The 12500-nt window shown below is 37.0% G+C and overlaps 1 protein-coding gene across 6 annotated transcripts in view; it reads right to left on the bottom strand.

The window, feature by feature from the left end:
• TRIP11 (thyroid hormone receptor interactor 11) overlaps nt 1-12500 on the bottom strand; it is a 67051-nt gene that overhangs the window by 53881 nt on the left and 670 nt on the right. Inside the window, exons 1-3 of one of the 6 annotated variants that reach the window (XM_073800107.1) lie at nt 11879-12396; nt 7739-7800; nt 2728-2838 (exon numbers count right to left, since the gene is read on the bottom strand). In XM_073800107.1, the coding sequence (XP_073656208.1) occupies nt 2728-2838; nt 7739-7800; nt 11879-12017 (312 nt within the window). In that variant the 5' untranslated portion in view covers nt 12018-12396. Of the gene's footprint in view, nt 1-2727; nt 2839-7738; nt 7801-11878; nt 12397-12500 lie in introns of those variants that run through there. The other 5 variants (XM_073800106.1, XM_004311527.4, XM_019918926.3 and 2 more) reach the window with 5 other exon arrangements.

Here is a 12500-nt window from a genome sequence, read left to right as displayed (position 1 = left end):
AATAAAATGCTCAGTTAAACATCAGTTTACCACCTTCTACATACCAGGTAGTATAGTATATACGCAATTTCTTAGGGTTCTGTTTGTGATTATCAAGCCTCAAGAGATGAGAAAATAAAAGCTGCAACAGTCTATGCACTGTAAGCTTCCTTAGAACACCTGTTGGAAGAGTCTTTGGTAACTGATTATGTATGGCTGGATTTAGGCTTAAAATGCACCATGAATCAGGTAACTCTGTACTGGTCTACACAACACAGCTAGAAGGAAGCTTTGATTTATTAATCCGATCTTCACAGTAAGCCTATGATTAATAGCCCATTAGCCGTAGAAGGAAATCATGCACTGAAAGAGGCCTTGGCTTTAGCCTTGGCAAAGAAAGGCCCGTGAAAATCTGACTCTATTCAGGGAGACAACAGTATAAAAACCGTGAAACCCCGAGTAGAGTTTTGACTGAAGGCTTGCAATACCAAGTCAATGTCCAAAAGAAGTTATAAAAATAGGACTTACCATAATGCCACATCCATTCCAAGTAAAAGATTACTCAAAACATAAAAGCAAGCTAGAGAAAACTGAAATAAGCTTTCTGTAAAATACTCAAGCTAGTCCAAAAGACAACCTGCCACAATGGAGGAAAATTTGATACTGAGGAGACAGTCAGCAAGTAACAGTATTTCTAATGTCAAGCAATTAGACAAACAAAAACCAAATACAATTATGTTAAATGTCATAGTAAACAGACATTTTTTCGTATCAGAGCCCCTTCTCTAATGGAGATTTACAATAATGTACAAATTTTATTTTCCCATAAATGACATGAGGCAAATTGCATCTCTGGGCAGTATGAACATCACAACGAGAGCAACAAATAGATTCAGAAAATAGCAGATCTAAAGTATATATTATCTTTCATTCTAGTAAAAAGTACTGAAATCAACAATTCTTTTCAAATGTAGCTATAATGCAAAGAAAGTTCTCATTATACAACAGACATTTATATCAAGTTGTAGAGTTAAAAAGTACAAACTCTACTAACAAAGACGTATTCCTAAACTTGAATTCTTAATTTGCCCTCTAATATCCATAGTGAAGTAGAAAATAAAATGCCAGATTATTCCACAGCAGTTTTTTCAACTAGGATGTAAGCATCAGAATCAGCTATGGGGTTTTCAAAAAATACCAATACCAGAGCCCCTTCCCAGTACGCTAAATCAGAATCTCCTAGAGGACCTAACAATGTGTATTTTTTATGATTCAGCTGTAAACCCCTGGGTGATTCAGCTACTGCTCTATTGGAGTATCTGTAAATCAGTGCTGCTCAAAGTGTGGTCTGTGGACCAATGCCATGAATGTTTGCTACCAGTCCATGACAAGATAAGTAAAGAAACTGAAAGAGTAAGGCTTAAAGACTTTTAAAGCAAGTTGACAGGGGCTTCCCAGGTGACGCAGTGGTTAAGAATCCACCTGCCAAGGCAGGAGACACAGGCTCGAGCCCTGTGAGCCACAGCTACTGAAGCCTGTGCACCTAGAACCCGTACTCCCAACAAAAGAAGCCACCGCAATGAGAAGCTCGCGCACCTCAACAAAGAGTAGCCCCCGCTTGCCGCAACCAGAGAAAAGGCTGCGCGCAGCAACGAAGACCCAACGCAGCCAAAAATAAACAAATAAATAAAGTTTAAAAAAATAAAGCAAGTTGACAGAGTAATTTTACATCTTTTGAATCTTTACAAAAAAAAAAAGTGGGCTTTTAACTTTAATTTGAACTTGTAACTGTGCTTTTTTACATTCATTTTATTTTTGTAGTTATTCATTTTTATTGTATTTTATGAAATCAATTCCAAACAGATTGGAAATTTAAGTTCTTCTTTAAATGTTTATATTTATCTTCAATGTGGTTTATTTTTCATCTTAGTATGTCACTAAAAGAACTTGAAATCAATGCATCTAAATTTTAAAAACCCAAATATAAAGTGATGGTAGAAATGAACATTTAATCAACAAACTGAAGAACACCCCAGTGATCTGGATAATTAAGAAATTCTGTGGCTCAATTCCACAGAATCATTTACTGAATTCCACTTACATACTAAACACTAAAGAGAATTCAACGACAGAATGAAACATTAGGGACATAGTCTATTATTTTAAGGATTTGTAGTAACACTGGTTAAATTATATAATATTATCAAAACTGCAAAGGAAAGATAAGCTACCTCCAAAATAACCATTTCTATCAAACTAAAGGGGGAAAAATTATAGAACAGTATAAGTCAACTATAAAATACCTAATATTCTGTTTTTCCATGGAAAATCAAGTAAACACTAGTAAGCATATGTTAACACTTGTAGTTAAAATCATTTTTTTAAAAAGAAATGTTATTAACAATCACAATGATTTAAAACAAATTTAGGTAAATAGATGAGAAATAAGTTTCATAAAATCAGAAATTATAAGCAACAAATGCCTGAAGATATTGTACACAAAGACTTTTCTTCTTTTGGAAAGTAGAAATTAAACTCCACAAAGGTTAGTTTATGTAATATAAATGTAAAAGCTTTCAGAGTTCTTGTTAAATTAGTGATATCATACTGAGTTGGAAATTACTAATTTCAACACCCTTTTGATATTTTCATGGATCTAAACAGAGCTTGATTTATATTATAACTCTTAGAAACCATCCTAAATACATTACAGTGAAGTAAACATGAAGTAACTGTAATAACCTTTACCTCTTTCTGTTGCAGTTGATTTCGATAACTCATAGACTGCTGCTTTATTTGAAGCTCTGATGCTTCATGCTTCTCTTCCAGATCAGTACAAAGTTTTTTGAGTCTCTCATTCTAGAAGCAACGAAAAAAGTGTTTTTAACAAAAAGACTAAAAGTAAAACATGTTAGTAACAGTTATGTGCAGGGCATTATGAAAAACATATTGCTTCATGCACAAAAAAGATGTACTATAGTAGGTCTCAGAATTCTGACCTTTAAACCACAATTTCAATTAAAGTTACAAGTGCAATAAGCATGTTTATAGAGATTATGCATAATTCTGAACCAAAGTTTTTTAAAAATCTTGATCAGTTTGATTTTCTGCTAAGGAAAACTCACTGATCAGTGTTTCCCCCATCTTTGTACACCCAGTGTCTAGCATACAGTAGGCAATAAGTGTCTGGTAAATGAATGACCTAGAGTACATGCTTAAACTTTTGTTTTCTCCCTGAACAGTAGAAATTTTTTAAAGAAACCTTTTTTAAAAAAGACTTATGGCTGACGTATAGGTAGGAGGACAAAAACTGACATTACTTGTCTGACTGAACCCTAGGCTCCTGAGTGAGGCACCTCTGAAAAATCCATTTTAAAAACCACTAATAGAACTCAGTTTGGAAAACTACAGTTAGAAGTACAAAAAATACTCTAAATATAATTCAATGAATCTGGACATCACAGTCTTTTGTTTTAAGACGCTGGAAAAAATTACTTAAATTTTATGTACCTAAGTATTAAATTATTAACCTAATATCATCCTTTGACATTTGAATGAATAAGGGTATAATGGAGCAAGAGAAACGGACACTAAAACTTTCTGCAAAAAGGAATTTACAAATTATTACAGATAATAATATACTAAGAATTCTACTAATGTATCTGCAAGCAGAGTTTAACAATGATAACTGAGAATAAGGAGATTCATGGTGGGAAAGAAAGCTCCCGCTAGAAGGTGAAGACTTTTTCACTTTGAGGATGTCATCTGTTTTCTTCTTAGATTCTAGGAATTTCTTACATCAACATATGTGAAAATTATGAACCAGGGAGATTAAATGAATTCCCAGAGAAAATCAATGGTGTAAAATAAAGGAAAAATTATCACACACACAAACTCTAGTTTTGGGAGTCTATCTCCAGAAATCTAACAGACCTTGGTTATCCTGCAGAAATATGAATAAGAAACAGGATCAATGGTCACACAACTAATTACCTTCTAATGTACTGGCTGCATTTGCACGATTTTCTGTGAGCTGTTCACATGAAAATACCATACATAACTGAAGCAAGAGAATATACTAAAGTCAAAACCTAGTCGTAAAGTCCACTCTAGGCTTTTTCACATAAAAATACCTAAGGCTACTTGTTTAACGCTGATGAATAACTAGAACTGGAAAACTTTCAATTTGGCCAATAACTAATTGGTTGTCTTTCCTCATCTCCCTAGTCATGTAAGAGTCAGGTTGATAAAGCATATGAAGGACAGATTCTCTTCATGTGGCTGACCCAAAACATGCCAGGAGTTGTCCGTGGTCATATTTTCTATTATATGAAATATGAAGCAGAGGGGGCTGGTCTGAAAGGAAAAAAGAATAAACACACACAAAGAACAGAGAGGAGTAAAAATGAGACAGATGGATTCCTGATGGCATCCAGTTCTGGTTGAAGCCCTTTCCTAAAGACTGGCTAAAATTTATGCCTTGGAATCCATGAGATACTCATATCCTTAAATTATTCCATTGTGCTTAACCCTTGTTATATCATCAAGGTCTACTGGAACCAATTTTAGTTTGTGAGTTTCTTTTTTGAGTAGTATTAAGGACTGATATTTAAAACATTTATTCTTTCCTAGTAGTCTTCCAACAAACAAAGAGAAAATACACTTTAAAAAAAAAAAAGATTAAAACTCATTCTATCTTGCAATTACCATAAGGGTACATTGGGCCCTTTTACAATATAAATCTAAGAATAATCATGAGGTCACAATGATCTTGTTTTTTCTGTATCTTGAAACGTTTTGCTATTTTATCTTTCTAAGAATTAATCATTAATCATCAATTATTTACAACTATGTTAAAAAAAAGACTTAAGAAAACAGAAGAACTGATGGAATCACCTAGAAGAATGATGCAACAGTGAAATAACCAGTTTTCTGACTGCATTACCCAAAGTACTGCATCATCTTTTAAAAAGGAAAAAGCCAATCTGGAGACACCATCTTTGCAGTGGCTTTTTGTTTGTTTTGGGGGGAGGTTTTTTTTTTTTTCACTTTCATTGAACACAATTGAAAATTCAGAATTTTCACTTTTCAACAGAGAAGAAAACTGACAGAGGAAAATATTTCACAATTAGACAACTGAGAAGATAAATGCAAAGAGACAGAAAACAGCATTAGACTCTAGAGTCTAATGGTTATGGTGAAAATGAATGTAGGAGCAAAATCTCAGACAAGTCTTCGAATAACAATATCCTAGATGAATTTCTCAAACTCAAGAACTGAGGAGTGAACAACATATTTCTAAGAGCAAAAAGGAAATATGGTGTTCTCATGAAGTTAGTCATTCTATAAGAAAAGATTTTATCTCACAATATTTTGTGACAAAAACCTGAACCATTCATGCCACTTTACTAAATGGATATGTAACAGTATTCTTTCATTATACACATTTGTACACCAGCATTTACTTGATACAGTCCCTACATGGACAAATGCTGAAGGTAGGTGTATACACAGGTGACTAGGAGGAAACAGATGACATAAAAATGAAAAAACTCAGTGGACTGATCACTCTAATTGGTATTTATAAATCTAAGAATAAAAATGCTTTGTAATTATGGAGCAAACAGCCATGCATTTAACAAAATCATAAGCCGTCAAAGTTTTCATAAGTATTGGTTTTAATGACACAAGTCAGGAAGAAGAACCAGAAGTAATAATAGGTTAAAATCTATTAGAGATGTAATTGAAATCTGGAATCAGTATTCACAAGATACATTCCAGTTCACAAAAAGAGTTAATAAGCAGTTAACTGCATTCAAAGAACATTGCCTATTCTGAGCATATATGCTTTCAAAAGCAGAAACACATGGAATAAAAGTCTGAATTTGCTATATATAAGTTCTTATTAAAATTTGTAATAAAGTTTTTCACTATCACTTTATTCTTACTTCTGTAAATTTTTTATAAAATAACTTAAAACAAAAAAATTAAAAGTACATTGGATCGAGATGGTAAATGTGAAGACTTTTTCTTGGCACAGATGGTTAAATTAGCTTAGATTGGTTGCCATTAGTTGCAACTGAGGAAACTTAACTAATTAAGTCAATTTCAAATATTAACATCTGTACGCAAATCTAATTTCCTCTAGAAAACATACTGCCCTCTGTCTATACTAAAACTTTCTAAATAAATAGAATTTTCTATTGTAATCTCCTAGTGGTTTCAATCATATGTTCACTTTCTCCTATTGCAGTCACATAAGGCATTTCCTTTATGAAGTGCTTATGTGCTGATAGAAGGCAAGAATCATGTATAGTCAAAATCACCTTAGAAAATAAAGTCTTTGGAAAGTCCAATAGTCTGTTTTCCTCTAGTATTGGGTTGGCCAAAAAGTTTGTCCGGGAACCCAAACAAACTTTTTGGCCAACCCAGTATTTGAGTAGCTCACGGTACTCTGAATAAGCACCAAGCAAGGAAGTTGGCTTTCATTTGGGGATGTGTTATACCAAAAATAAATATTTTTGAACACTAGAACCATACTTGCCACAGTCCAAAGATAAAATTAGGAGAGAGACTAGAGTTGAAATCAACAGAGGGACAGAAGATTTCTATCTCTCTTCTCAACCTCAGTACAGAGCAGTCATTCATTAAGCAGGTTAACCCCATTTGCTTCCCCCCTCCCCCAAATGTATACTGGCAAATTTAGCTTAATTAATACCATTACACACATCTCTGCCATCTAATTTTCCTGGGTGGGCCCATCCTGAGTGCTTTCTCAAGGATTTCTCTAGGGACTATAGGGACGATTTCCTATCTCAGCCTTACAAAGAAAGAAGCTATTACATTCATCTGTCACTGAAGTATCTACTAATTAGGTAATTACAGCTAAGGTCTCTTAAGTGCCACCAAATCGCCATCTTCTATTGAGGCAGAATACTTCAATAGTCCCTCTTGAGAGATCCCTCTACTTTCAAATTCCACAATCTGACCTTGATAATCTAGACCAGAGCTCAGTCAGAAAGTATTTTCTTATATTTAAATTCCATTTTCTCTTTTATGGGCTTAGCAAGGGAAAACATGCTTACCACAGTCCTCTAAGAATACTGTTTGCTGAAATACTATTAAGTGTTCCCTTGCTGTTCTTATCCAAAGGCTAAATAGTTGGGTGTCTTTAGTACTTTACAACAGATCCCACTTTAAAACCTTTCATTTTCTTTACGGCTTTCCTTTGAACCCTTTCCAACATTTCCTCATCCCTATTAAGTACAATGTCCAGAGCTAGTTACCATGAGGCACTGACTAATAATGAAAAAAATGGTAAAATTAATTTGCTACTCCTATATTCTACATTCTCTGTATACAAATATCACACTTTTTTAATGTTAGGGGATTAAAAAGCTCTAGATTAAACAGAATTGCATTCTTCACATTATACTTAAATAAATGTACTACTGCAGTTTAGCATACTAATAAAACATAGTAAATCCTTGATAATGATAAACTTGCCAATGTTATTTTCTAAATTTGGCAGATTTCCTTCTTCCAGCATTCAGAAGCAGCGGTGGGAATATTTAATAGCAAAGTGCAGTAACATGTAAATATATTCTTCATCAAATGAAGATGACAGGGCTTAAAAAAAAAAATTAAGATAAAGGGAAAGAGAGAAAAAGTGCATTAAAAAGAGAGGACTGAAATAAAGTATGAATAACTTTCATGGCTTCAAAAAAGAAAAAAATCTAAATCTTTAATGTTTCCTTACCTCTGATCTTAAGATTGTATGAATGGCTTCAACTTCCTTTCTCCTAGCATTAGGTAATTCTGCTACAAAAGAAACAGCATATACTGAATATATACTCAGTCAACACCATGTGAAGTAAACAGGCATTTTAAGGGAAGCATATTTCACTGAGCTTTAAACAGAATGGTATGCTGATCTAAGAACAAATTCAGAAGACAAACATCACTTGATTGTTATCACAACTTCCTATTGTCACAAATGTTCTTTATCGTCATGTAAGTCACTCTTTGCCTATCTTCTATACCCTAGAGCATCTACCTTTACCCCATGGAAGTGTTCATTAAAATTTTGTTATGGGGCTTCCCTGGTGGCGCAGTGGTTAAGAATCAGCCTGCCAATGCAGGGGACACGGGTTCGAGCCCCGGTCTGGGAAGATCCCACATGCCGCAGAGCAACTAAGCCCGTGTGCCACAGCTACTGAGCCTGCGCTCTAGAGCCCGCGAGCCACAACTATTGAAAAAGTGAGCCTAGAGCCCGTTCTCTGCAACAAGAGAAGCCACCGCAATGAGAAACCCGCGCTCACCGCAACTAGAGAAAGCCAGCGCACAGCAACGAAGACCCAAAGCAGCCAAAAATAAAATAAATTAAAAAAAATTTTGTTATGGAAAATTAATCTCTCTCTGTTGGCTTAGTATAAATTTTGATGAAACTTACGCAGCTGGGGTTTTAAGGGCATATTTCTTTTCTTTTTTTTTTCTTGGTTTGGCCGTGCCGTGCGGCTTGTGGGATCTTAGTTCCCCGACCAGGGATTGAACCCAGGCCCTCGGCAATGAAAGCGCCAAGTCCTAACCACTGGACCACCACGGAATTCCCAAGGATGTATTTCTCTTATGAAACTGGGGTTTAGAGGGCCTTTTTCTACTCCCAATACTACCAAAAAATTAATGACCTACAAACAAAGAATAAAAATGCAGCAAAAGAACACTTATTTCAAGTAACGTAGACACAAGTTATTTAAAACGTGAATGAGCTCAGTCTTGTTTTGTACATTTTCATTTAAAAGGAAAGTCAAAGGCCCACAGTACCAAAATGGCACAGCTGATGCTGCCAGATAATCATCATCCACAGAGCTAGATTTCTTTTCTAAGTACTAGTATTCTTCATTACTCACAGCCCTTTAATACTATAAAAATAATTTCTCTGAATTAGTTTAAATCAAAAGAAAATACAAGTGGCATCCAATAAATAACAGTGACAAACCCACTCTTCTTCTTTTGAAAATCATCAGGTGGGGATGCTTGGGTGGTTGTTTATACATCTTGCTTGAAACTCTGACAGGATTGTCTAATTGCTATTCAGAAGGGAACAAATTATAATCTAATCTGTTTAGGAAGGTCATTGTTAGAAGCAGCAGTTGTTTCAAAGAGGGATTAAAAAAAAAAAAGTCATGAAGGCTTTTTCCCCCAGAGCCTCCCCCACAAAATCCTGGTCTTTTTAAGAATAAATGGGAGATGTTATGCAGACCAAAAAAGTTTTCCTCAATGAGGGAAAACAAAAATAACAACTATCATTTATTGATGCTTACTATTTGTTAGGCACAGTGCCATGCATTTTACACTCATGATTTCATTTAATCCTCCCAACTTCATGACAGGTATAATTATCCCTATTTAACAGATAAGAACACTCTGCTTTTTAAAGGTTAAGTATTTAATAATTTTCCAAAGATCCCACAATTTGTAACACATGGAAGTGGAATTTCAATCCATGTCTGATTTAAAAGCCCAAGCTCCTAAATCAATATAGTGTTTGGTTAAAGAGCAACTTTCTGATATTGTAAAGATGGATAATTTTCAAGTTGTATCAACAGTGCTATTTTGGAACGGTTCTTGTTCACTGCTGGCACAGGGTAGACACTCAATAAATACTTGTTGAATGAATAAATGAACTGCACTCTGACCCTATTTTTAAATGAGTCACAAAATCAATAAATTGGATGTTAAGCAAGTCCTATTTTAATGCAAAGGGAAAACAATAAAAGCAGATTTTTAATCACTCAGCAAATTTTTTATTGAGCATCTACTAGGTACCAAGGAAGGGACCACATACTGGTAATATAAGGATAAATAAAATAGAGCTGTCAGAGAGAGATCCACAAAGTTCTGTTAGACACAACTCAGCCTGCCATGGAGTGAGAATGGTTTCACCAGGTACCTGACATGTGAGTCATACAGGGTCATACAGGGTCATACAGGAAAAACTGTTTTCCAGGCAAAGGAGGGTAGTGGAGGAAGTAGAAAGGAAGGGCTTTCCATGCAAAGGCCTGGAGCTGTGTAGGTACCTCACAACGTTGCCTGTGCAGAAGCTCTGGGTGTAAGCATGCTTGTGTATATGAATGTGCATATATGCGGCTATTGGGAGAAAGGGGGAGAGAACAAGAGGTAAGACTGGAAGAGGTAGGTTGAACCCAGATAGGATAGGTTTCTGGTCTCCCAAAATTGAGAGGCTTGGATTTTATCCTGTAAGTAACAGAGTCAAGAGATTTTAAAGCACATTTGTTTTTAGAAAAGTAATTGGCAACACAACAGGAAATGGAGTAATGTAAGGAGAAACAAGTGACAGGACATGAAAGAGAAATAGTGTGTGGGAGAGATAATGGGGATCTGAAGTAGGGAAGTAGGAATAATAAGGAAAGGACAAATACAAACAATTCAGGCACAGGATGAACAAGATTTGGTGACTAATTGGAAGTAGGAGAAAAAAAAGAAAGTCGCAAAACAAAGTGACAAAGATTTCCAAGTTTAGAATGGGTAGATGGTGAAACCATTAAAATTGAGAATACAGGAGCACATTTGGTGGGAAGAACAAACTGAATTCTACCTTAAGCCTGTAGGACATCCAAGTTAGAGGCGGGGTGCCTATTTTCTGGCTTAGGGTCAAAGGAATAGTCAACTGTTTTCCCCTATCTAGGAAACAAGGAGAGACTTGGCATTTCCCTGTTATCTAGCCCTTCTCTGCTTCTGACTGCCCTCAGGGTCACATGAGCCTTTCCTGAACACAGGAAGAATCCCTTTAACTCCCATCCCCAACCTGTCCCACCTGATGTACCCCCAAGCAGTTAAATGGATTTCGGCAGCTCCCCAATCTTCCTCCCTTCTAAGTAGACCCCACAGAAATTCTAAATATAGATACTATTTTTCTAAATCAAACCATCGTTCTCTATTTCAACCAAATAAACACGAAAACTCAGTTAAATCAGTATTAAAAAATTAAACCAGAATTCTAATTTATTTACAACAAACTGCCAAAGAAACTGCTCTCATCAAAAGACCACCCATTATCTCTCTGGAGGCAGACTCACAATGAAATTTAAAAAGTCTTTTGATCTAAATACTACTTGCTGAAAGAAATATCAAGAAATCAAAGGAGTAATTAACTTAATCAACGATTACCATGCAACTCTGGGTCACTATTCATTAGTAAAACAAAATGAGGACTTCAAAAATGAGTGAAGGTTGCTAAGGGTACCCAAAGAACAGGGTTATCTTACTTGTTCTACTGTAGAAATATGGTGTGGGGGGTGAGGCAGTGGGCAATTAGGCACAAAAGTACACTTTCAGCTGGAACGCTGTAATGTGTCACCAGAATAAGCAAAACTATAAAATAATAGGAAAACCATACCCATGTTTCACTAACAATATATTCAAGTGAGAAAGAGTAAGAGTCACTAAATACCTTAATTATGAGTTACTTCAATTGTTAACGAAAATCGAAGAAAGAAAACCCCCCAAAAGTGACGTGTCATACACAAATAATTTTTTAAACTGTGTCAGTATAAAGGAAGAGGATCAAAATCAGTTCCGCCCCCAAGTTAAGGGCAAAGGAAGAGGTGGGCGTGGATGAACCAAACAAAAATAAACTACGCGACGTAGGGGCAGTTTCTACAGCTCTGAACTATCCTGGGTACTCAAAGGAGAAGAACCAGAACTCTTCCCCCACCCCCCGACCCCCATGGTCTCTCACCAGAGAAAATCGGTTAAGAGGCAAAAGGAGTGACACTCCTCTGGACCTGTCTGCGTCTCGTGACAGATGGACTTGGGGACCAAACGGACGCTCCCAGGGTCCCAGTAAATCCCTCCCTCCCATCGCCCCAGCGGTTACCTTCCACATCCTCCGTGCCCTCCATCAGCATATCCTTCGTAAAGTTTGAAATCTGGCCAGTGAGGGAAGCCAGGCTGCCCCCGACTTGACCCAGGGACTGGCCCAAGCCAGAGCCGAGGCCCCCAAGCCAGGACGACATCGCTGCGGGTTAGAGAACAACCTGCTCCGCTCCGAGAAAGGCGGCCAGCGTCGTCGGACGACCCCGCCAAATGTCCTTGAACCGCTGTCTCCGGGGGACTGGTCCAAATCACAACACTCAGGATTTGATAAGACAGGGGTTCCTAGACAACGCCGGCTTCGGAGACCCCCAGCAACCGCCGGGCTCTGACTAGAAACGCAGAGGCCTGGCCTGGGACTTTACCAGGGGCCCAATTCCAGTGACATGGGCACCCCCGCGAGGCCTCCGCTCATTCTCACGACTTCCCACAGTCCGGGTTAGGCCACTTCTTCCTCTGCTTTAGTGACTTTCCCCAGTTCCGTTGGCAACTCCTGCCAACTCAACGCCGGCAGCCATGACACCCACCTTGAACGCGGCAATGGACCATAGAGAGGCGCCGCGATGGCGTAGAAAGGCCCTGCGATGGCGTAGAAAGGCCCTGCGGAGCCGCCGGACGTCTCCTTG

This window comes from Tursiops truncatus, chromosome 2 (genome assembly GCF_011762595.2).
Source record: "Tursiops truncatus isolate mTurTru1 chromosome 2, mTurTru1.mat.Y, whole genome shotgun sequence".
Lineage (NCBI taxonomy): Eukaryota > Metazoa > Chordata > Mammalia > Artiodactyla > Delphinidae > Tursiops > Tursiops truncatus.
The sequence above is the reverse complement of the archived record's forward strand: the minus strand, read 5'-3'. Positions and strand labels throughout refer to the sequence as shown.